This window comes from Bombus huntii, chromosome 8 (genome assembly GCF_024542735.1).
Source record: "Bombus huntii isolate Logan2020A chromosome 8, iyBomHunt1.1, whole genome shotgun sequence".
Lineage (NCBI taxonomy): Eukaryota > Metazoa > Arthropoda > Insecta > Hymenoptera > Apidae > Bombus > Bombus huntii.
In genome coordinates, this window is record NC_066245.1 from 10806773 (window position 1) to 10834023 (window position 27251).

Here is a 27251-nt window from a genome sequence, read left to right on the forward strand (position 1 = left end):
AACATTTTTTATTGCTAGACCGCTGTTGAATAAGAATCGAGGTGTTCTCTTTTTCATGCTTTATAAAGCTTCTTTTTTGTATTTTACATAGCCAATGGCTAAATAACCAATATGGCGAGACGGTAGTACATAACAGATTGGCACAGAGTTGTACGAATATACACTAGGACGTATTCATGAAGTAAGCATCATGTATTCATGTGGTGCAATTAGTAGCAGATAGTATTTGAGCGGAGTCAAAAGTATTTCTTAATTATTTTTAATAAGATATGGTGATATAAGACTTTTATGATAAATGAAATAAATATAGCTAAGGTAACTGAAATCCACGCAATTGTCATGTATATCAATGGTTGGATAGATTTTCAGTAGTAATTGTATCGATTTCTTTCCAGTAGAATGAGACCGAATATGGTCAGACAGACATACATAACGGATTGAGAGTTAAACGAATTCACTGTAGGATGTATTCATGAAGTAGAATATGTAGGGAAGTCTGTAGCCAGACATGCAGGATAGTCAATGAATATTATGCTTGCAAGTAAAATGAAGTGCATATAACAAGTTGCATAGCACAATATATACATATATTAGTAAATGCATACACTGACTAGCCAATGTATATAAAATGTCTACTATTCCTACTCAACGTAGGTATTGATCCACTAAACAGTGCATACATTTGCAACAGTATATGAAAAAAATATATCAATGTACACGTATGCTAGTAAAAGCATTCATTTAAATTTCATTGTTTACGAAAACATTTGCTTACCAAATTAATACGTGTATACGTTGATTCAATTAACATCGCAGTTGCGAAATAATTAATACAACAAAGTATAATAACGCATTTACTAAATTAACACTTCAAAACAATAAAGTGGCGCAGATGCCCCAGGAACGCAACATTGTTACGATTGTCAAGAATTGTTCGACCTCAAATAGATTGGCAATATCAAATTAAAAGTGCATCTAGTATTTACGTATCGTATAGTGATTATTTTACATAGAGCGCCAATTAACGTGCAATCAATATGCCGACCGCAATATATTTAAATTACGATTCGAAATATTTCAGTAGCAACCATCCCCATCGAAATTACTTTAAAACAGTTTTATTTATCATCGCCTATCTTACTACTTCGTAACATCTACCTAACTATCTTTCCCTTCGAAGTGCCAAAAAATGATGCTCCACGTCCACAAGGCGAAGAATTAGTAAACTATAGGTTCCACTTTGATCCATTAACTAATTTATTCCTGGTGAGACAAATTTTACTCACTTACGGGACGTGTAATCAGTAACAGAGCCGCGCCACTGACGCGTCTATCCTCTTTTCCAACTAAGCAGCGTCTGTGTCTTTACACCAACGCCCAAACCCAGGCCCTTTCTCATTTACTGATACTCGGTTGTGCGCGAGCGCGCGGCCTCGATGAATCCTCCAACTCAAACTGCATTGTCGTAATGCGGAAAGTTCACCAATTGGATCCGAAGTTTTCTGAAAACAAGGGCGCTTTAGCCGCGTACGATGTTCCACAGATTCTACGGTGAAACGGTCAAGCCTCGAATCGGAAACAATGATGCGGTCGGCACAGTTCGCGGCACGTTAATTGCCGTTCAATTCCACCGGACGTTTACCTCGCCCGTGAATTTTCACGCTCAACTTCGCCATTATGGTGAACATTACGTCTCACATCGTGTTACTTATGGTATTACTATAACAAAGCTTTTTAGCACCCTTTACGATTTTGAATTATAACAGAGTCGTTTAGATTCCCTCAATTAGGTTATAATACAAGAATAATGGAAATCGTATCGGTCCGATTTATAAATATCTTCTTCCTAACTGATAAATTCGATTAACAAAATATCGCGATATTATTAAACTACGATTTTACGTTTGGATGAATGCAACTAACGAGATGAAACTTTCATAAAGATTGGTTTCATCTACAGCTCTGCCGTTTTTGTCCGTGGTTATTTAATTTATACCCAGCTTGGTAAAGGATCATTAACGCTTCGTACTAATTGTAGCTTGATTGAAGAGTTTTTACACGTAGCACCGCTTCTGCATATAATTTGACGACGAAGTACAGAAACATTTGCGCAAAATGAAAAGAACCTGTGTTAAAAACTTGGGTGCTTCGAATCCCATTTTAATTAGATATGTTCACAATAGAAGCCCGAGCGAAATTTCGAAATACGGAGCTACCGAATGGACACGTAGCTATTTGTCATGGCGGCTGCGAGTTGCATGAATCGAAGGTAATTATGCCGGCGGATGAATCGTCGAAGCTTGCACGCGATTATTATCCTCCTTGTGAAAGGGAAATCGATTCGAATGGAGCATTTTTCAAGGTATCTAGACGCGTGACCAGAGAAATGTCGGCGAGGCGGGCTAGGAGAACAATGAACAGGAGACAATTGATCGCGTCAAACAAATTTCGCCGGATCGATGTCGACAAGCGTCCACGCGACCCAATGGAAATAATGCAGCTGCACAGATCGGTCGCTTCGTGATTTTACGATCGACTGCAACGGACGAAACAATGGTCCCATTATTTATTAGCTAGATTCTCCGTGCATTACGCGCGTCGAATTTGCTAGGTACCACGCCGTCCAACGATCGTTCCGACGATTTATCCGTAGTTTAGGATTCCACCTCTAATCCCCGGACTTTTGCCTATCCTCGTTTTCACCCGAGGGCCCCGTCCCCGTCGTATTTTGTCGATCCTATCGCCTTCCACGAATTATTAACCATGTTCACGCCACCGTCGAACAATAATTTCGTTCCTCCTACACCCTTGCTCTCGGATAAAAGAGAAAAATTTGTGGATATTAATCGAGGAAATAGCATAGTCAGGTGATGTGCAACGTTAATTAGAAATATTCGCCATTCGGCAGAATCGAATATAGTTGATTTTTAAATTAAAAGGCGTAATTATGATTTATCAAAATATATATATGTTTGTTCTTTGTTTTGCAAATTTGCTCCAATCGATATGAAATTTAGTGAATACTGTAATGTACGCGTATGCCATATACGATCGATGTTTGCTTTGACAAATACTCCTAAAATTACTTCAACATTTTCCGTATGTTATTTTACTTTTTTTATATTTTTATTTTATGTATCTTTTTCATCGATATCTATTTCGTATATATATATATATATATATATATATATATATATATATATATATATATATATCGAGTGACTGGCCATAAGAAATGTATCTGTGTATTTAAATGGTAGGAACTGTTCCAAATAATTGGTTGTCCTTCTAAGGAATATATACTGTTTCGAAGGAATTAGAATTTGTTTGACGCTTTCAAGCGAAGCTGGAGTAGTATCTTTAATACAAACAGGAACACGAGATCCAGGCCGTGCGTGTAATTGGCATCGCGTCGGTGTCGAGTGCTTCTTTCGTGCCGAATATTAACGGGCCGCGATGACTGGAAATCTCGCGAGTATACCGATGGAAAATTTGCTCTTCACCGAACGCCGCGAATAGTTGAGAATCGATAAACCACCGCGAAACCTTCCACGACCAGCCGAACTGTACCAAAATCATTTCTTTTTCCTTCTCTCGACCGATCTGGATTCGCTGTGAATAACTCACGAAATATTCTCATTTACTTATCTCTAGTTGTCATCTGCTTTTACGCAAAAATTTCTACTCGCGTTAACTCCATTTCGGACATTTCCAACATCTTTCTACCAAAAATGTTGTCGTCTTTTGTCTTAAAAAGTATTCACGCTCTGCTGAATCCAATTTTTTTTTTTTTCGAAAATCAGCACCACGAATTAAAGACGCGAGTACGTTAAAAAATTTCGTACAATATAACAATACCGAATATTTAACGAGTTTCTAGCACCATTTAGCTTGGCCAGAATTCTGTCCGAATAGAAAGCCGACACGAAGAAACGAGATCCATTCTTCGCCAGGCGAAAACTGTTTGATACGAAGTCGCGCGTTTTGTCCGCGCGAGTTTACAACGATGGTCTACGCTTTCGTGTAGAGGCTACACTTTCACGAGAGAAGCCAAAGCCGACCCGCTCCGTTGCGGATTAGGTAATCTCGCTGTAAAAGTGACGTAATTTATGAAACTACTTAAACCCTGCCCTCGGATATAATACCCCCCGCAACGAGCCAGGCGTCGGTCCTTCCATGATGCAGCAAGCTCGAGATGAACTCCTCGAATGGAAATTATCGTTGCACCGCACGGCCGAGTTCGCTTTTTTCGAGTGCACATGAAACAAATGGCGGCCCACAGGGTTTCGCTCATATCGGCCAGATTACCGAGCTGGTTGCACTAGAAATTAAATTACACCGCTGGTTTCACGCGCAACTCCCAACAATTCTTCGTCTCTTTAGCTTTTCTTTTTTTCCTTTTATTTTGTATTTTCCATTTTTTTTTCTTTTTGTTTTGTTTTGTGGAACATAGAGATAATTTCGAAAATTAATTCAGGAGATGCAGGAACTATAAGAATAATCTATTGCACTGTTTTATTCAGCTGATTGATGTCCTGTTCGAGTATGCTCGTTTAGATATCGCCGCTTGGCATTGATAGCGGCACAACTGAATAAATGTAAACTTTAAAGAGGAGGCTTTCTAAAATATACATTTTTGAAAATACTAACTACCGGTGTTATTAGTATAACAACCCCTCTGATGGAAAATTGATGGTATTATAAATACACTGTTTTACATGACAAAGATAGAAATATAATATAAACTTTATACGCGATAAAAGCAAATTTGATATTTTTCGAGTTACACCAATATTATTGTCAACCAGCGATACGTTCTCCGTCTATTTTATGTTCGTGATCCTTTGGAATTTATTTAAAAGCAGAAAAATCCATTAGAAACGAAATTCTATCATAGTTGTGCGCAATAGGATTGAAAGTGCTTCCAAGATTAAGGCAATATTTCACGGTTAAAATTTATCGCGTTTGCTCGAAATACGTAGATAAACACGTCTATTTTAATGAATGCATCCATTCCATAAGCGGAATGCTCCGTTAGAAGAGTTACCCGGAAAGTAATTTATTACCGGTCCACGTGTGCGCAACGATAAAGGCTCGCGCGCGTGTTCAAGACATTTATACGCTTCACATTGACATTATCTTATACCCGTTTCGCAACTTCTACGCGTACACATTCCGCATTGTTAACCGGGGTCGAGTGAGTGGCAGCTTTACAACGACAAATGGACGCGGAATCTCGGTTGTCCGCGCAGGCAAATTACTCGTTGCCAAATAATAAACAAACCGTTAAAACAAGCAATCACCGGTTGAATCAGGATATCTTCCTTAACAAGTTACTTGGAACTTTCGTTCTCTTTAATAAGAAGTTTCGTTTTCGAGCAAAAGTGAAAAATAAAATATTTCTCGTCTGGGACAAGGGGAAATTTTTTGGGAGACATGATATGGCAAAAAAGAATCATTAATCTCAACACCGTCGGCATATCGTGAGATGCTTCCAATCGTCGGACTCCTAATACCACTCTAAATGCTTTATATTATATTTCCATGTCACAGATACTATACAAGATTACCGACTATTAATCAGATAATATGTTAAACTACTGGTTAAAGTACTAGTTAAACTACTACTATAAAATCGTTCATATTGTATCATAAAGCTAAAGGTCTAGAAAAAATTATCAAGTTCACATTGTGTTAGACAAATATTGGATAGCGTTTGTATTTTAAAAGCAACATTACCATACATGTGCTATCCTCGGAAAGGAGCGTCTCGACATTTAAACGCTTATACTTTAAAGTAAAGTCACCTACCTTGAATTCAAAGCAAACTGTCATGGTCACTTACGATCTAATACTATCAACAAACCAATCCTTTGAACCCTCGACTACGCAGCTATCGCCTTGCACGCGTTGCAGGACCATCTGCGACGAAACTTGTACATGGCGCTAGCAAGCCCGATATAAAAGGAAACATTTTGAACACGGCGAAACGGAAACGAAAACGAGTTGCATAATAGCCGAGGTGCAGCAGCGGAACAGACAACAGGCGTGAATTTAAGTATAATACGCCACAGCATTTTCCGCGGAACGTTAAAGCCGAACGAACATCGTACACGGTATCCGCGTTTTATCGCCTGCTACGGTTTCAACGTCTACACCCTTGGCGAGCTCACAGCCTGCCATTATACATATATACACCGGCTCGGAACACTGGCGCCTCGTGCTTCTCGAGATTACCATCATAATACAACGCGGGAAAGAAGGCATTAAGCATCAATTTTTCCCGCGTTTCGGGCGCAAGCTTAGCTGGCACCATGTTTCGGCTGCTGCTTCGCGTGAATGGCGGCTCGGAGAATGGAACGAAATGCACTGTATCGGACGAAATTCGAGAAACACGCGCTAGACACCAAATGGATCTGAATGGAGCACCCACCTAGTGTTTTCGAAACAATAAATTGGTTTTATCTTGAGGGCTGTCCCCCATATGAAGATATCGGTGTATTTTGCAGCGCTGAAAAGGGCACGGGATAAAATTTTTGCTCCGCGTTCAAGGGTTGGGTTCGAAGGTTTTTATGGAATCTAATTCGAGATGGAATATCGGTTATGGAATTTGAAAGGGATGAGATGAGTTTTTCTTTGCGTGGGAAGTGCGGTGTTATTATGGCGAAGGATGTTTCTAACGTACGTTTATCTCGAAGAAATGTTACGAGGTATACTAAGGGAATGTAGGGAACAAGACGTGAATGTTAAGGTCGTGTAGAGTGGAAGATAAGAGCGTGTCTTACCAGAAAGGATTGAGAAAAAGGTAAGTTAAAAGGCGACGAGTAAATAGCGCAGCAGAGCTGTAATGAAAAAGCTCGCGCACTAAAATTTAAAAATTAAGCTGCAAGGTGCGGTACGTTGTGTTTTATAATTATATTTCGGGACCCGTAATTACGTTCCTCTAACTGAAAGAAACAAAAATTCTTTCGTGTACTGAAAAGAAAAAAAAAAGCTCTTGATTAGAGCAATGAAAATTCACCATGTTCGAAATTACGCGACTTTCATAAGCGTCCATCAGCGTCATTCACCTTTCGAGTCAACGATATTGAATTAACGAGAAACGGGAAAGCGATTAAAAAATACGGGGACAGCGCGCGAAAGAAAGAAGAGCGATGCCGGAAAAGGGGATAGAGAGGGAGAAGACGATGGTACAGGATCGTGAAAGAAGCAGCCGTGAGCGATTTTCATACAAATTCCCGAGCTACCGGTAATCATAGCAAAATTAAGGTCATCCATCACCCACGGGCCCCATTCTATCTCGCTTCCTTGCTTAACTTTACGGAACTCGCGATCCTAAAAATTCCTTCATAGATCGCGATATATCCAAAGGATACATTAATCTAAGCTATGGTGTCAATTTTTGCGTAAAAATTATATGAATATATGAAAAAATGTCTAATTTCATTAATATAAATAAAATGTATAATTATTAAGCAGAAAACATATTATTAAACAAGATGTAAGTACTGTTTGTGATAAAAAGAAAGATACACGTGTAAAATGATATGAAATTTCACGTGGTTTTTAACTGGTTGACAATATATTCAATTATAAAATTATTCCTTTATGAAAGATAGATCTCATATATCACGTTTCTCACCTCTGGTCGCAATATGTAAAGGATAAACACAATTAACGATTGTAAACAATGAATCGTTAAATAAACTAATGAGAATCATAAATAGTCAATGAATAATTTTTTTATCCTTTGCCTTTTCTCGCCTTCCCAGCTCATCCTGATTTCATTTCGTAAAAAGTTTCACTTAAATTTCAACTATGAACAAATATTTATAAGATTTCTCGTATAACAGTCATGCCAACAGCAACCTGAGCAGATTTAACGAAATTCCATTGAGCGATGTAATCTCATTTCATGTGCTGCTCGGTAGCACCTTTGCAAAATGCGCGGAAAGCTGATGAAGAAAGATCGACACTAAGACGCGGCGCCCTTCGTTTCAAAATGTACGTACAGGGGAGCAAAAGGCTCCAAGGAGGGTAAATATTTGAATATACCATTCGAGTAGTGGTCTTTTTTCTAAAAAGAACATGATTCTTTTCAACCACGTTTGTGTGCACGCGGTAAGTTTCAGAGAAGTAGAAGAGGCGCGCGCTTGGCCAGACGCGTTACAAGTTCTACTTGACAAATTAAACTTGGTTCCTCTTAGTGCTGTGTCTTCCGCGAATACATGGTTTGCGTTACAATATTTGGAGAACTGAGGAATTTTAATCGAAAGAATTGTGTGTAATAAAATTTCAAAATGTTTCATATAACACATACAATACGGAAATAAAAGTGTTGAAATACTTTTGCATACTATAATATTATATATAATTGTAAAATAATATAATTCATAACTATTATCTAAAAGTCGAATTCCATTTGTATTTTTCTAAAACCAATCGAACAGGAAAATACAAACATACGCAATCAGCTAGGAGTAGAATACCTCCGTGCTCAGTCGGACGAGCGTTAAGTAGCGAAGGTCCGAGAGCGGCCAGACATCCAACAAATAACTTTTACTTTCAGTTTTACGCCCGTAATTGAGCAACTACCGGAAGAATACGATAGCTGTGGAGCTTTACGACCGTTGTAAAATTGTGTGGCACGTCGGGCCATTACATTCTAACGTAGCCCGTATCCGGACTCGTCCTCGTTTTGGAAAAGTTCATACAGTTTCGAAGTACTTTACTTTCGTCGATGGTTCCTCGCGGGTTATCATAAATTTTCGAACGTACGGGTCACGCTGATACAGTCGACAGGGTATTAACGTGCTCTTGGACGATATCTAGCGTGAGAAATGCCCCGGCGGCGAAGAAACGTCGGTTTCGCAATTTTTCCAAGGACCGCCGTTGCAATTTCTCAAACGGCAACGTTCAAGGAACAGGTAAAAGGCGAACGCGCGAGCGTAACGATATTTCTCGCTTCAAGCCACCGTCGTAGCTCGCTTTCGTTAACGGGCAAACTTCGAGCCGCGCTTTTATATTTTTTACAAGTTCCATTTTCGCTGCGCTTTTAGTTAAAGGAGGACACGCTCGGTGATAAATCGTTTAAGTTTGAAAAATAAAGCGGGCTCGGCCGCGAAAGAAGAATGGTGGTAATGAACAGTCCTGTGAATGCTGAATGCTTGCAGTTCCATGCCATGGAAGAGAACTTCACTGACGGCTTCCAAATGCGCCACGTTTTATAATCGTTTATTAAACAGACCTGTCGTTCTCATTCGTTTTTTTTTTTAAACCGAGGACAAAATACGTTACAACCACCTATACACATGAAACTTTACGAAATTACTTATCGAGCAATTCGCTTAATAACGATTAATCGTTTATTATTTAACGAATCATTTCTCGTGCTTGCATCGAGATTTCTATAAATTATTTCGACATTTATCAAGAGATGAAGCAAAGTCGACAGGTCGAGAAGGTAATTTGTTTGCCGCGATACAACGAAGCCTTACGGCGGTGAACGTCAGATTTAAATTATCTACGAGCAGAAGCGCGAAAGAAGGTATCGAAAAGCCATAATACGTATTCCATTCTAGCGGCTTATCGAGTTTATCCGGAATTATTGTAGCTGCTACAATGCACCAACGCGAGACTTGTGCGAACGATTATTTTTACCTTTTTCTCCTAGCTCGTTCTCTTGCCCCTGCTGCACTTCGAAACTCTATATATTCATCCTTTGTTAGGAAACGTGATTTTTCTTCTCCTTAAAAAGCATCTCGTCGAGCGTATGAATTCTCGAACGAAGTACAAGTAACAGGGAACAGTGGAACGCCGCGGGAAAAAATCCAGGATATGGAATATCGTTGCCGTGACTTTCCCCTCCTCTAAACTTCTTTGCGTAGCGTAGAAATAATTATAAAACTACAAATACACGACTGTAGAAACATGAGAATGTATGCTCGATCGTTGGTAACGTTCGGTAAATATCCAAATAGAAAAGTAAAATCAAGCTTACCAAGGAAAGGAATATTATTTTAAACGTGAAATATTATTCAAAAATAAAGTGTTTCCATGTTTGCGGTTGTTTAAAAAAATGTTTCCCATAAATCATATTACAAATCAATCTTCGAAACTGACTGAAAACAATTACGAAAGCAATCGATACGAATTAATCTCGACCTTTTATTTCCAGTCCATTACTATGCTAACGTTGTCGAAGCTGATGAACGGAAACCGTTTGAGGGTAAGCGTTTTCGAACGCGACGTGCATTCCCGCTCTAAGCTCCACTTAAACGGCGAAGGGAAGGAAAGAGCGAGCGAAGAGGATGAGTCTCGTCGTAAAATTGTAAGAACTTTCGCGAAGCTTGTCGAAGGCCTCTTCTGCCCTGCTGCGAACTTCCTTCGCTATCCTATTCGAGCACGGGGCGGGAAAGACGCTTTCAGAAACGGTAATTTTTCTTTCCAGACCGCTCGGCCGTTTCTTAAGGTCGCGTTGCTCCATCTACACACGTTGAGAGGAATTTAAGTGTGGCGGCGATGGTAGTCTTCGTAAGAACGGAAGTATGACAAATTGAAACGACCATCGACACGAGCGATCTCCAATCATATCGGCCACTGGAAGCCTTCCCCCTCTCGATTCCTCTTTCGATGATCGGACCGCATCCGTACTTTGGCTTTAAAGGAACATTATTTCTGTGCTATCGATTCGATATTTTTCACCGTGACTTTTGACCGAATCGTAAAATCTTCAAACGATGGGGCGAAATGTTGGTAATGCAACCGATTGGTTTGTTGGATTAGGATACATTTGAGTCTTACAAGAGAAGAAAGTTGTTTTGTATCCTAGCAATTTCTCTTGCATTATCTTTGAAAAAGTGAAGGTTTAAAACGCTAAATAAAATTATTATAAATGTTTTCATAAAACCACTCGATGTCACTCGATGATTAATTCCTTTCAAATAATATCATCCCAAAGAAAAATCAAACAGGTCTTAGCGTTAAAAGCTTTGTATTTCACTCAATATACTTTTACAGTCGTAATATTAATCGCGTTATAATAATTTACTAAACGAAAACACACCATCTTTCGTATAAATGGTCATTATACCACCTTATTTTACAATTAACGCTCTTTCGTTAATTCGGTGTTAAGTGGCTAGCACACTCTAAATAATGAAGTTTGTACAACAGCACGCGTTGTTGACCGCTTTTTCTCTTTTATGTCATTACAGCTTTCGCGTCAAGTGACACGTGTAACGAGAAATGGATTGTTTCATGCATGACAAGTGCCCGAATCAACGAATGTCACGAAACAAGATTTATTGCAATAACAATTTTTAACACTGGAAAAATATATTTCGAGCAGGCCATTCGTGCACGTACACGCGTATCAAAGTACAGGACTTAATTTAATTAAAAACGCGATACAAAAAAAGCAACGAGAACGATGTGCTTGACAAAAGTGATCAAAAGCACTTTTGATTAATGCTGAAAAGTTGGGCCAATGTAAGTGAATAGCTTTCAACAGTGTATAGATGCGTCGTTCTATCGTTTGCTACAGTTTTGCATTAACGATATAATTATTAACGCGACTGTGACTGGCGTATATTGTTGTAACGTCGTTTCTCTGTATTTTCAAATTTGTTTGTTAAGCGAATATATCTGGAAAAAAGACGAGCTTGTTGTTCGAATGTTTCCATTTTTATGAGGGTGATGTGTCGCTTTACACGTGCGCATTTAGTGGCACAAACATATGCGTCGTGAATATGTCCTATCAACAAGATTCTTTTAATAGAGTCCGTTTTTTATCTATATAAATGTGAATGTATTAAGCTACCTCTTGGCATGTCGATAATTACACTTTCGGTGTGATTTGTTGATTCTTTACATTTCAAAAGGGTGATAAAGCAAAATTTATTTATCATTTATTTATGATCATTATATACAATTTATTTACTATATATGATTGAAATTTTAATATAATCTTCAGTAAAGCAGACAGCATATTGCAAAAATATCGCAAAGGGTAGGACATGAGAAAGCGATGATAAGCTAACAAAATTAACAAAGAGTAAATCAATCGGAATGAATAATTCGCATTCAACGTTGGAACTTGATACCGAATATCTACCTGTACGAATCCTGACACAAAACGAAAACGTTAATCTTGTAACTCAATTAAAGAATAGAACATGAAAACAGTCCAACAGTAATAAATCCTCGTGTTTCAGATAAATATGCAAGAATATCACCGAATGCAACGTTCTCTGCCAACATAGATATCGTTTAAACTTCGTAAATTCTAACCTATATCGATTTATTGGAATTCTAATTTACTTCGATTATCGAGTTCCATCATACAGAACTTTTGTTTGACAGCGAAAAATAATGTTTATATTCCGATCTATATGTAGCCGAATGGAAACGGTACTCTAGTGGTTATCCCGAATAATGGCGAAATACTATAAAAATTACTTACGCTGTGCCGTTATGTCGTCCGATGGAGATCAATCGATAGATCTGCAACTCGACTCGCTGGCCGGTGTCCGGCACAAACCTATAGGTACACCTTGATGGTCCTTCGAGGGACGGCGACTTTATTTGCCCAAAGCCGCGATCCGATTTGCTGAACAACTGTCTGCTGTCCAACGTTATGTTGCACACTGAAACAGAGACAGAGAAAATCCATAAATCGTCGACGGATAGATCGAGAAAACCAGAAGCCCATTAACCGCAACATTTTGAGGATTAAAAATGGAAGTGAATTATATATCCTGCTTTCAATCGGAAACATTTCCTACATTAATGGACTCATCGGCTGGCAATATTGTCGGCCGTATGAATAATCCAGACCCGATTATACATAATAACGTTACGAATGAAGGTTTATCACGCAATTTAGCGAGTGGTATGTACATAGATGTATAATTGATCATTGAACGCGTGAAATGCTCAGACCGTACGTGATTGTTATGTCTGTTTAATTTAATTTGTGGTTAATTTGGTTGAAGTTGGCTGGGACAAATTTGACCGAGTCAACTCCATCCAATGCTTTCATGATACATACAGGGTTTTCGTAAGCATTTCTCTTCTTACATCGAAAAAAATCCATTTCAAACACACCTGTTGCACTCGACCGATCGGAAAGCATTGCTTCACAGCCGATCGATGTTAATTAAATGTACGTTGCGTCAGGCATGACGCACAAAAGAGCTATTTCTTACTCTTGTATAGAGCATCGAAACTATATTGAAAACTTTATTTTCAGATGATGCAAGATATTCTATGACGTATATATATACACATCATATACATGTATAATGTATATTTGTAAGTTGTAAATAATATGTATAATAATATATATCGTATATAATTAGTTTGCAGATGTTTGTACATTTGTAGGGAGTTTAAGAGTAAAATAAGTGTAGACAATATATATATAATAAAGTTAGTCTTGCTATAACATTTAATTAGCGAAATGAATTTTTGTTTAGGTTTTTAATTATTTAATTTAGTCTATTTAATTTAATTATCATGTATAAAATTGAAGGTATATAAATTGCAATTAATTTTATTCCAATTACATCTATTTTTCACTGTAGGGCCTGAAGCAGGTAAAAAATGTTAATGAATGAATAGCAGTGTAAGTAAAATTAGCCTGCAGTTTAAATTAAATTCTTTTCGTAATGACCCTATATTAAGTTTGAGTTAGAATTTTTATCATATTAACTTCGTAACCCACTTTCGACATTTTCCTCGTAGGAAGGAAGAAAATACTCTTCTCCTGTCCCATTATCAGTTGTCTATATAACCATTGTGTCCAAGCCAATAAATGATTCCAGCATACCCTATTTCTGCAAGTTTTCGTCCAGTCATCGTTTTCTAACACTGAATATCTTCGAATCTAAAGCACGATTCTCTGGCATTCTTAAGAGGAAAAGCGCTTCCTTCACTTTCCTTTTTCCGTTCAAAACTAGTGTTTTCGTCTTTCGATCAAATTCCTCGCAGAAATAAAATTACTTTTCAAGGAAATCATATTAACTATTTTCAGATTAAGACTTTTTAGGTCCACATCACCTAACTTAGTAACCATAATTATTTAATCCACATCGTCACAGTTAATTAATTTTCTTTCAAATATTACAATTTGACACGTTTCGTCAGTCATTAAGAAACAGAAATAACTTGATGAACAAAAACATGGTGCGGTAAAATTTCAAATTTTAGCCAATAAATATTTCGGGGAAATATTTATTCGATGCATCCTCCCACGCGATACATTTCGCCATTGTCTACAAGGAATCCGGGTCACGTGGAAGCGTAACACCGGAGCAAAAGAAAAGTGCTCCGTCGCTTATAACGATTTTTCTTGCTTACATCGTACTGACGACGCCCGTGGAGACAAGGCGGACCTTCGTCTTTTCCATTCGAGGCGACGCGACGCGACGAACAGTCGCCACACCGGCACGTAATATTATAACTTTCTTGCGTTATCCCAATTGATTCGTAATTTGTCTATCGTGGAATGGCGTTGGAAACGTCGTCTCTTACGGAAAAAGTCTGTATTTCCTAATTTCGACTAACAGTATTAAAAATGAGAGACGACATAGTGGTAATTGAACAAAGTATCTTTCCGATGATATTGGATTCCAAAATCGTTTAAGTATCGAACACAGGCAATTATCGGAGTATTAAATTTTTAATATTACGAATGACACCGCGTAATGAGTTTAAAAATTATCGTATAAATTCCATATATGAAACTTTTGTGATTCGTCTTATTTTTCTGGTATATAGCAATACTATGCTTTTCATACTGGTGAGAAATAAAAACTTTAAAAGATCCTACCGATAACGCTTTAGAATCACAAAAGTATCCCTCGAGAACAGCGAAGGATACACGATAACAGGTTGGAAATTCCATACAAGTCCCATTATCCATCGAACGAGCCTCCGAATTAATGGAAATATGTTTAAACCGGATCGATAAATCAATTAATCGGAAACTCGTTAGTCTCGTCGAGCTAGAGTTCCGCTGTCAACTTTTACGAAAATGAGAGAACAGGTTGAAAAATAATCGGCACGCAACGCAAGGAAAAATAAGAGTAAGACGCCATTAATGGTCCCTGGTATGATTAAAAGACGGAGGGGTGTACGTTTCAACCGTGTGTAGAAGAAGGGTTCAAAGGAAAGAAAGGTTTGATGGATGGGATGTGGGGGCAATAACGTCAGATGTAATTAACGTAAGAAGAGAAGGAGTTAGATGGATGAAGAAGGTAGAAAGAACCACTGACGTAATTACTTACCAGAAAGAAAAGCCACGGGACACGGTAGTAATTTCGCTAGCGGGATTTATACTTTACCAAACTGTTCTGTTGGAGGGGCTCGTTCGCAAACATTCCAAAGAAATCCTGTCCCTCTTTTTCACCAGCGTTTCTGACATTTTCTCTAGCGCTACTTCGTGCTGTCTTTTGTGAATTACCGATCGTTTCTCATGTTACAAAAGGATTTCCCATATCCACCAGCGTGACTTTGCAACTCTATGCTTTTTCTGGTTGGTCCTGGATACAGCTATTATTTATACAGCTACTATCGTTGTTAATTCCGTAATCTGTCGCAACTTCTCTAAAGAGATTTCATCCGATACGTTTCAATTTTAATACGAGCGACAAAATGCGAAGTATCTATGGCCAAGAGAACTTAGAATGGCTTAATGACGTGAATCTTGTTTCTAACGTCGATCCCTACTCAAAGGCACGCGCGTCATGTAATTACATTCCTCGAGCGGAGGTGGAAAGTCAATACACGAATCTGACGATTGGAACGGAAAACGGCAGTGGTGTTGCAAACTGCTAGTTGGATCTCTAACGAGTTTAATATCGGAAGAGCTTAATTGGAAGTTACAATTTTAGGACGCTGGCGAATTCAACCCAACTGGAAACCTCGTTTCGGCTGTTTCGTGGGTGCCGGTCGTATTTCAACATTCGATGAACTGAACAAGTAGACACGAAAGAAACTAGTGTCTTTCTGAATTGATTGGACCGACTTTTCAAATAAACTCGTTTGTTAACGTACTGTCATTATACTATATTAATTTGTATATCTAAGTGCACGTACAGAATGTTCACATTATTAGCTTCCAGTAAGTACGATTCAAGTAACCTTGAATTTTGTCATATTCGTATTCGTATTGTCGCAATCGTCTCATTAATATTCATTTTCATATACTATAACAAAAATTGTAACGATATTAATTTTAAAGTTTTTTCGTACTATGCGTACACTATATTGGAATTAAGAGAACTGTCTAGGACATCGTATTGAATATAAAAATACTGAAACGAACTCAATTTCAATTTTTCTTAAACATACCTACAATTTACAAGGAAAAATGCTGACAATTAATACCGTGAACGTTTCGTGCACATATAAAAAACCACAAATTCTACATTTGAAGCTTGGAGTTACAGATATAAAGTCTATAAGATTTCAAGTTACTTAAATCCCTCAAAAATTACCCCTTTTTGAAGACACCATGGTGTGAAAAGGCCATGGAACCGATGGTAAATACACGTTTGTCTCTTAACAGGACACAAGGAATATGGAAACTAATGAATTAACGAACACAACTCACGAAGCATAACGATGCTACTTACTGTTAGCGCAGTATTGCTCCAAGCCGCATTGGGCGCATCTATCCGGCGACGCAGCGCCGCAGCTGCATCCTCCGGATGGAACGCAGCACGCACACTCGTTGCTGGACGAATTAAAACTGCACGCGCAGCCGTTTGTCGTTTGTGTCCAAAGGTCCACTTGACCTGAAACCAGACGCGAGAAAGGTTAGAGAAACAGCTTTGCACAGAGAGCCTGGCGCGTCTCTTTGCAAAGGCACGCAATTAAGAAATGGTAAACACGACGCACTTATTTCACGAGCAAGCTCCCGTTCTGAAATTCGCTGTTAAGGAGCGCATTTCTGAACGATATAGCGTGTTATATAGCGTTAAACGCATCTTCGATTTACTACAACGCTGCTTGATATTGATACTGGCGCATTATAGGGGTTAGGGGCTTTTGAAAATTTACAAAGAAATCATCGTGAGTCATTTCAACGACATTCTAAGGCTGACCTAACTCAAAATGTGCCACTAACACTTGTAGCGTCGCAAAATTATCGAAGACGAGCAATTATTATTGTAAAACCGAGGTTAGATTAATAGCGAAGTAAATAATAATTTTGTCCTCTGACGCAGAACTGTTGGTATTATAAATATACCATTTCATACGATAAAAAATAGAAAAAAGATGTAGACTTTCAATAAAAGCAAATTTGAAATTTTTTGAGGTGTGCCATTATCAATGTCACGCGCTGATAAACGGAAAACTGGAATTATATCTACACGAATAATCGCGTGACATTTATCTTCAAGAATTGATAAATACGAGATTGTTAGCGCAACGAAAATATTATAAATCGTAAGGTATTTCGACGTAATTGATACATTAACCCGGTTATCGGTCTAATTCCAAATATAATATCGTGACAATCGAATAAATGTGGTTAAAATTGGTGCTTTAAGTCCGACTTAGCGCTAACGCATGTGTGGCGTTCGATGACAAGCATGAAACTATAATATTTATTTTACTGCAATTGTCAGTGTACCGAGCTGGTCCAAACCACCGTCGAACCGACCAGAAAATGTAATTTTTCTCACAAAGTGACGGAATGCATCCTGCTCCCCGCACTCTTCTCTACGATTGCAATTGCAGTTCAAACGATATTGCCACGGTTCCCTTTGTCAGGTTCATTCGATCCGTTTTCTACCCAACATTCCGATTACGTTTTTTCTGTGGTCGACCGTGACCACCCTTCTTTTTCCACCACCGTCCTACCACCACTCTTTCGCTTGGATTTCGCTTTTTTTCGAGTCGCTATTACACTGTCGTGTCCCAGGATGCCGATAAATACAAAGCCGGCGAAAAATGGAGCATCAGGAAGAATATAAGTCCCTGGACGAGCGATTGCTCATTGTTTTTGCTGGCTCGAACGCGTCCGTTTCTCTCTTTCTGCTTTTATTACACTTTTCACAGCCGGATCTAGACCTCGCGACGATTAATAAACTGTCGTTCTATCAAGATCACTGGCGTTGTTCTATGAAGCTTGCAAATGTAAATTCTATTGCGAATGGAAACGATTACTGCTAATGATTCGATGATATTACTACTTATACGACTCTATCATTATTTCATCATGTAAAATGTTGAAAGATTGTAATGTTCGATTTTTCTAACGTTATGGAAATGCGTGTATGTTTTGAAAGATAGATAATGTTAATATATTCATTAAATGGGAACATTTTGTTGATGTACCACTTTATTATAAAAGAAAAAGACAATTCGCTGAATAATCCGGTCGAAATGATTGAAGCGTAACACGGTAATTATGCTTCATAAAAACAACGATTTAATAGAATAGGTTTTGTGATAACGAAGTGAAAATCAATACGGTATTTCGCTATACAATTATCTGATGCTCTTTTGTTTGCTATCGTTACGTTCTTTGAATGTACCTAGCTATAAATTGGTTATTATTATTATTGTAAACATACCTCTTTCATACTTGCGCTATCAGCACAAATATACATATAAAATTAAACTGTTCGATCATATGATTAATCCGCTACATTTCCTATTTAGTTTACCGTACATCAAATATCCTACAAACCTTTTAAATTCTATTGCACTGCATTTACACAAAACTACGCGCCTTCCGTTCGACAAATAATCGCAAATTACAACAATCTCGTTCTCATAAACGTCAATCCATCGTGACCGTGATCAAGTAGAAAAGTTCCGATCTATTCGACGTCTAATAGAGATTTCCGGTTGATTTTGCAAACGTGGGAATATGTGCGCGTGATTGATTGTCTTGCTCCTCTTTGCTGAAATCGACGAGGAGAAGGATCGACAGTGTGAACGAAAGAGACAACGAGCTAACCACGAGGACACGGGAATCGAACGAAGACAGAGTTTCCTAACTGTAAAGTAAAGCAGAGGCAAAGAGGCAGGGAGAGAGAAGTGGTGCAGGAAGAAATGTAGATCGGTGCAAAGGTAGGAAAAGAAAAGTAGAACTGTGGAAGAAGACATAAATTCCGTGGCGGTGTAAAAAGAGTGTTAAGAGAAAAAGCCCAGGCACACCCGATATGTCAATATCCCGAGGAAATACGGGACGGTACTTGGTCAGAGGGGCAGTAAAAATAAAGCAAACTTTATTGCTGGTGCCGCCGCCGCCGCCGCCACCATTAACCACCACCGCCACCATCACCGCCAAACACCATTGAGGCCGCCTCTGGAGATATATTCGAGAAAAACGTCCATGTAGGTAAACGTTTTAGGACTGTGAATATGTTAGGAAGACGATTGGAAGAGGAGCGAGGGTAAGGGTTTCGAGGAATGTCACGGCAAAACTGAGAAAGCAAAGGACGAGAGGTAGGACGAAATAGAAACAGGTCGGACAATTCCAATTGGATTCTTAATCCATCGATTCGGGCTCGATTACGCGGATTTCGTTTAACGTCCATGGCGAATGGGCTAGGAAACTTCTGTGTTTGGCGAAGCAAGTCCAAGGTCGCTAGTAGTGTGATCCCTTTTTTAAAAAAAAAAGCGGAAGAAAAGAGGTTGAATGGGAACGGAGCAATGTGAAAATCGAATGTCAAGAGCGAATGGGGCCATTAGATGGGACGAACGAAATCACGGATAAAGGAGGAAATCCTCTGCAAATAAAATGAGAATCAAAGTCCAGTTTCTGTGTCGCTATTCCGCTATTTTATCCCCGGGATCTGTTCTCGCTGGAATTTTTTCTCCGTTCATGAACGTTTCTTCCTTTTCTACTTCGCTGTAGACCATTATGGACCGTCTGTAACCCCATAGCGTGTTCACGGTGACCTACGTCGCGAAACGTATGAATCACGGGACGAGAATACACGCCGTCGTGGCTACGAGGTCACGGGTCTGCCACTTTTTACTCGGCAATTCGTGTTTTCTTTCAAGTAAGGGAGATTTCTGCTTCGCTTAACCCACCGACGCTCTAAATCCGTGATTTTCAATTTCGGATCGTATTTATCCTCCTTACGTCTGTCCTTTGCTTTACGCTACAGCTTAGAAAGCTTCTACTGTCCATTTCTTAGCAACGTTAACTTCAAAGCTTCATTTGTAAAAACTTGGAATATTCTGCGATCCTGTAAATGAAACCAAGTCTAATTTAATTTCAATTTATCTAAAATCTGCATAACCCAAACTCCCTCTTCACGCATCTTGCGCCACTTTTGCCGCCTCTTATCCAAATCCACTTTCACACGATGAAATCTATCCTGCCTCCACCGACTCAAACCGTGGAAATTCAAATTCAACGAGTCAATCTTCAGCCATCTAGATCCTACCTTTAGAGTATGAGACGCGAAAACAGCGTTAGGCTCTCGCGGCGAATTAAATGGCGAGCCTCTCTGCGAAGCGATGGAGGACGACAGCGGCGCGAAAAGATCCACTTAGCGTTCACTTTGCCCGGCATTAAATTCTAATGAACCGGACGCCGGTCAATTTCAGTTAGCCGACTTCCGCTAGATCGTGATATTCCGATCCGACGTGGCGGCCGCCGCGTAATGGCGTCGGATACAGTCGACGACCGGCTGTGGTCAGCCCTTCGCAAGCGTCTAATAATTTTCGTTTAAACGCGCACAAGCCGGCTCTTACGCGCAGCTGGCCTCCTGCGACGCAAGCCAAGCGCATTACCCTGCTAATAGACGAAATGGCGACTGTAGCCGACACAGAGGGGGACAAAGGGTGAGACGAAGAGAGGAGGCAGAAGGGTGGTGAGGAGGGTTTTAGAGGATCGTTCGTTATCGCCGATATTAGATGGAGAATTACGTGCTTCGTTTGTACGTAATCGGGATATTCTCGATTTCACGTTGTCCGTGATAGCATTGTCTCTTTGATGAAGAACGATTGCACGACGTAACGAGCGGTCAAACGGAAATTTAAAACGCGATAAATTTCGTCAGGGAACAATCGGGGATTGATGTGCGGCGAGAAAAATCGCGATTCCACGAGTTTCGTACACGCAAACGATATTTTGTATTGGAATTGAGAGCCAATTGCGTTCGTTTCTGAAGACTTAAATCGTCGAATTTTTGGTCGAAGGTAGCAGTGGCCCCATGAAATTTGAACAAAATACAGAGTTCGACGAACGGGAGAAATTTATTGGACAGCAGCTGATACACGCGCGACGTTCTGCATTTTTCACGTTCTCCAGTTTCGGTTGGGCATCGAACATTTTTTTCCACTTCAACCCATCCAGCGCACCACCCCCTCATCGCGCCCCTCGCCTCCTGCTTACGCCATCGGTTCGTCGTTATTAATTTATCAACTTCGATGCAGGAGGAACGCTGCTCCCACTGTTTACTTGTTTCTCTGATATTGATGATGATTCAATTTGTCACGATCCCATTCCCCTGTTTGCTCACACCCGTGCTACCTCGGCACCAACTGACTTGCAGTGGAATTATTTGGTTTGCTGCATCGATTTGTTTGAAAATTTTGGCGACTAAACCAACGAACATATCGATCATTTTCAACGAAATTGCGCTTTCTAACGCATACGTTTCGAAATTCCGTTTTTACGCTACAACGAAACTGTTGCCGTTCAACGAATCGTCAGAAATTTGAAAATAATTCATTAACGAATAATACAGATAGAAATTATTTGCAAGAAATTCTACTATCATTCTACCATCAGTAACGACTAGACGCTCCATAAAAAACGTCTGCAGCACTGAGAGTTAAGATTCCCCTATTCTCAGCTGACTTTTTACTTTATCCGCGTTTTACGAAGCGGCCACGAATTTCTACGAAAGAACTCTTCTAGACTCAAACGTATCCATCGTCCTGCGATACCACGGTCGTCGATCGACACGGAATTCTCATCTTGCGCGATGCAACGAATCCCGCTGCCCTCGAATCTATCAACTACCCTTCGTCGTCGTCGAAGGGCTCGTTTCCTTCCATCGTCCTCGCAAACGTTCGTCTCGTCGTCCTTCTTCTTGCGAGTTCTTCACCGCCGATTGTCACAGCAGCAGCGGATGTCGATTAGTTCGGGCCGTGTTTCGGCCTTATGAGGGTTTTATGTCCGGTTACTGTGCTACTTGGAATTTCATCCGCATCTCCATAGATTTGCACTTTAATTGGCTCCGCACTCGCCGCGCCGCCTCCTGTCCGCTCTATGTCTCTGTTCGCGCGCCATAAATATGTATAATGCCGGTGCGGTGCACGTGTGCACGCGTTAGTGCGAGCACGCGATAATACGCACGCTAACGGCGCAGCGACGAAGCCGTGCACGTGCAGACGTCGCGAGCCAACTATTTTCCTCGTTAGGCAGTCACGAAACAGGCAACGTTTCGAAACTCATGCGATACGCCGGACGTTGAGTGATAAATGCCCTGCCAAAGTGAATCAGTACCGTTCGCTCGGCGAACGAGCGAGTACAACCGCCACTCCCTCCGTGTATCGCTTTGTTCGTAATGATTTAGTGGATCCATTCGAGTGTTAGAATTATCAGCTCGTTGTTCGCCTCGTGGTATCGTTTAGTAGACTGGTTAATTCTTTGCCCGTTTCGATCCTACGTGATAGATTCCCATGGATTTCCAATTGATAAATGTACTGTTAATTTTCATCAGAAATTACGTGAATTCGTAAAACGGATGCTAATTAAACGCAGTAGAGTTACGAAAGAATATTGCCGACGTGTAAAAAAAGGAGAATCGTTCGCGCGTCTTTTATGAATAACTGCAATTATAATATGTATAAAGGGAAGAAAAGAATTTTAATTCCAACTATGTCAACTTCGTCAATCTTCAATTATTATCGAGTCATAGGTAACTCGTAAGAGTTTGGTTAATTTCAGAATACTTCATTTCCTCTAACAAAGATCGTCGATTTAAAAAGTATGTATCTTAGAGTTATCTAAATATATTATTATACCTTACAATTATCTATCGTATATCTTAGGATATAACTTGAAAAATCTTTTACGGGTCCCAGGACTTAACCGTTTTATTCATGAGAAATACCTCCCAGATGCATTTTCATACGACCTCCACTACCATTTTCACGAAGCACCGCTAAAGAAGGAGATTAAGTTTACAAGAAGTCGCTGCGATACGAAGTTTCTCTTAAGAACTTCGCCATATTATTCTTTCCATGAATCTTTCCGATTGACCCAGATTAATCTACGATGTATAAATGGGGCCAACTTAAGGATATCGATTGGAACGGGAGGACCTTATCGAGGCCTTTCTTTAACGGCACGCTCGTTGATCACTGTCTCGGCGATAGCATAATAGAATTTCGCGCTCGGACGATCCATTGTCGTCCCCAGGATGGATTAGAGACGTTAGTTACAGAATTCTCTGAATCACGTCCCATTAACGCTCCGCGTTATCGAAATATTGCCGCGGCGAGACTAATTTTACCGGCTGCGTTCCTTCGATATAATTTTGGCCCGGTTGCATCTGCTCGCCGTCGATCAAGGAGATTAGTCCATGCGAATCCTTATAGTTATAGAGCAGTATTACCGAATCTGTTCGAGCATTAACAAGATACCGCACTAACGTCAGTGAAAATTAATTCAGGGCAATTTCCGGCGTACTTGCGGTGGAAATTTCCGAGCACTCCCCTTCATCAGCGTACGGGGAAAGCTGTTTAGTAGCTTCTTTGAACAACTAACGATACGGTTCACCCGTTACGGAGTTCCTTATCGGAATTACGTGCCTTTTATTTACTCTAGTGGTTATTTAGCTGGGTGCATTTATCGCGTGATTAATTTCTGTATGATTAAGATTTATAACGGTACTTGTCTAGATATTCACGTAATATTTACGTAAATATAATTAATAAAAAGGAACATACAATTATTAGTTGAGTCTAAAAAATGAAAGATATTAGTAAATCAATTCGATTAGAAAACATCCATCTTCGTGAATTTCGATAAACACGAAAATCGATAAATCTAATTCACAGCTAATCTAACTCTTATCCGAACATCGATAGATTTAATTCAAACCAAATCTTAAACCTAACGTGCTCTGAATTATTAAATTAGTTCGTATTTGGCAAACGATAACCAAATTAGAAAAAGCTCCACAATATTATAATAATATAAGAGATTTTGAATAGATTAAATATAATAAGCTTTGCATACAAATCGTAACCATTTGCAAAACACACGTGACAATACATCTCTTGTTTCGTTACATCCTAAAGCGCGTTTCATCGTCATTAAAATCGTGTCTGTGATTCGTCTATTGGCAACAGCGGATAAACGAGCTTCCAATATCGAAGTTACAGGCCTTTTGATTAATCGTCTTCGGCGAAACGAGGCCCACGACCCACTCCAATTATCATCATTAGTCGCGAGAAACAACTATTGCCAAGGCGGAGCCGAGGTTGAACCCTTATAACTGTCCAAACTGACATGGACAAGTTATCATAATCGGCTTTGGCTCAATGCCGAATATCCATGGAACCAGAAATCCGATTTCGATCTCTTCCTGCTGTAATCTCCGCAAAAATCTTGTTATACCGCTTTCCATGTAACTAGGTGCGGCAGCGTAATACTAAATCATTAATATTCAGCGTAACGATTAAGATCATTTTATTGCATATAATAAAGAATTTACAAATAGCGAGTCTCTTTATTTTCGTGAAGCCTATCCATACCTATACATAGATTATGTCAAGCATAGATGTTATTAATAATAAGTAGTAAGAATAGAAAAATTAAGGCAAGGAAAAGGCAATTTTTCTTTATCAGAAAGAAATGGATGAATCAAAAGGCTTTTACGAATTTTATATCGATGTTTATTCTTGTGGCACAGGCATAAAGAAACTGTCGTTGCGTTAAAATTACCAATAACATCAATTTAACGTTCAGAGTACTTCAAATTAAAAATGTAATGACATGCCCATTCAAAGTCCCATAATAAAGACCATTCAATTAAACGAAACAGGTTAACGATGTACGAGTCGATGAACGTACAAGTATCGCCAATAAAAAGTCAAAAATTTGCCAATCATTCGTAATTCGATCTTTCTCAAGCGAGCAAACACGCAGAACACGTGATATCAGCGGGAAAAACGCGAACTCCTCGACGTTACATGGTGCAACGGACGTAGAACAATAATCTGCCGGCCATGTATCATAGATCCGCAGAAGAGTGCTTCGCAGCGTGGGAGCAAAAGATTCTCACGACGGTTCGCGAGAAAAAGCTGGAGAAAAATCGAACGACGACTGGGAATCGAGAAATTTCTTACTTTTATCCGCTGGTATTAAACGTCAGCGATTGTCCACCACTCTGGAATAGTTACAAATGCGAACAGGGCTTTGCTCGCGGGACGTGAAGTATCGATATAAGCAGTCACCCCCGTGAATTTGCTCCGCGAAGGATAAACCGAGCATCAGCGATTCCCATCGTGAGAATAGACGCGTGACGAGCCAAAGGATTTCGTCTGCTCATTGTGCCCGCAATACATGGGCAATTTAGACTCGTGGAAATGTACATTTTTATGAGCCATCCTTCCAAATGTTTGTCGCTATTTCATAGATGTTGCTCGATGTGACACGATCAGGGATGAAACGTAAAATGTGAACGCTTTTGCTATTTCCTTCGCTTCGAATAATTTCCTTTCGACAACATCAAAATACAAAATGTAAAGAGTATTTTTATAATTGCGTCAAATGGAAGTTAAATTGACCGATCGAATAACAACCCTAAGAAAGTTAGAGTTATATTTCTTGCACGAGTGAAATCATCTTTGACGCGAGTCAAATTATCTTAAAAGGCAAACAGAATTTACATGTAAAGATTATACAAACTGTGGCTCTCTCGCTAACGACCATTAGAATATAGTGAAACAGCGTACTTGCCCTGGCCAATAGTTCTGGCAGAAAAACATTGAGTAAGATTGTAGTTCTAGCGTAGACGAAACATCGAGATGAAGTTTTTCTAATCAAAAAATCAAATGGAAAGAGCTTAACAGAAATTCTACCTTCGATATTTGCACGTCTATATTGTTAGCTGTATTGAGTATAAATATTGAAGATTCAGAGAATCATAAAAGAGCAGAAAATGCTGTGTGATATCTCTGTCAATACTACTGTTTTGTATTACATCATCAAGGATTGCAGTTTCATTACAGACTAAACAGTAGAAGAATTTTATTAAAAGCTCCTCCTTTTGTTCAGAAACAAAACCGGAACCAGTCTCATTTACATAAAACAGTAATATTTTCGGTCGCATTTAAACGTAGACGCGGAATTCGTTTAATTGCGATATAATTTAACCATCCCTTCGCTCGATACTGACGCACGTTTTATCCTTTACGTGAGTTCGCAGTTTCGTTCCCGTTTCTCGCTCGCGTTATTGCTATTGAATAATGTTTCAACGTCCAGATTGAAATTGTTCTGTAGACACGAACGTTATACGTGACGTTTTTCAAATACGCCGTACTCATAGCATCTGCTGTCGTATCGGTGGAGGCATCGATGCATCGAGCCTGGTTGAGCCGATGATAAATATTTGTGAAAATAGCTCCGATAACGTGCTTGCAGTTTAGTTGAACGCGAGAGACGTTGCAATCGGCACTTTGCAAGGCGCGGAAAACATCTCGATCGATACGCGTGCTTCTGATGAAACGATTAGTTCGAGATTCGTCTAAAACGCGGTTGTTTCAAATATATCGACCAAGTTAGCTATTAGTAAAGATACCAAATATCCGTGTCAATAGAATCTAACGTGGAGAAAGTTTGAAAATAAAAATAAATAAAAATTGATAACGTCAATGTTCCTTTTCGCATTGCTTCTGATATAACAAACCTTGTAATCTTTTAGAAATAAAAATCAAAATTACCACAGCAGACGAGCAACCACTGCAGCGAGCGGTACTGCAAATCCGTGATAGCTGATATAAAATGAAACCCATACGTCTACATGACAGGAAGGGTAGTATCGTTTCATGACGGCTGCGCGTCTACCAGCGGTGCCATAAAAACGAGATTATGTGTCTAGTATAATGACGTGACTGTAAAAAACAAATTGCTTATCGCAGCATTAGAAATTCCAATAAATAAATTAACAAAGTCCCAAAGTAAAAAGTTGTAATTCCTAAAATAAGAAATCTTCAAAACTACAATCAATCATATTTGCCTGACATTATAAACA

General features: G+C 39.3%; 1 protein-coding gene across 15 annotated transcripts in view; it reads right to left on the reverse strand.

Moving 5' to 3' along the window:
• Nucleotides 1-27251, reverse strand: part of LOC126868435 (uncharacterized) — a 272162-nt gene that overhangs the window by 154205 nt on the left and 90706 nt on the right. For all 15 annotated transcript variants that reach the window (XM_050623870.1, XM_050623866.1, XM_050623869.1 and 12 more), the window contains exons 3-4: nt 16641-16802; nt 12464-12647 (exon numbers count right to left, since the gene is read on the reverse strand). In XM_050623870.1, coding sequence (XP_050479827.1) covers nt 12464-12647; nt 16641-16802 — 346 coding nt within the window. The remainder of the gene's footprint in view (nt 1-12463; nt 12648-16640; nt 16803-27251) is intronic.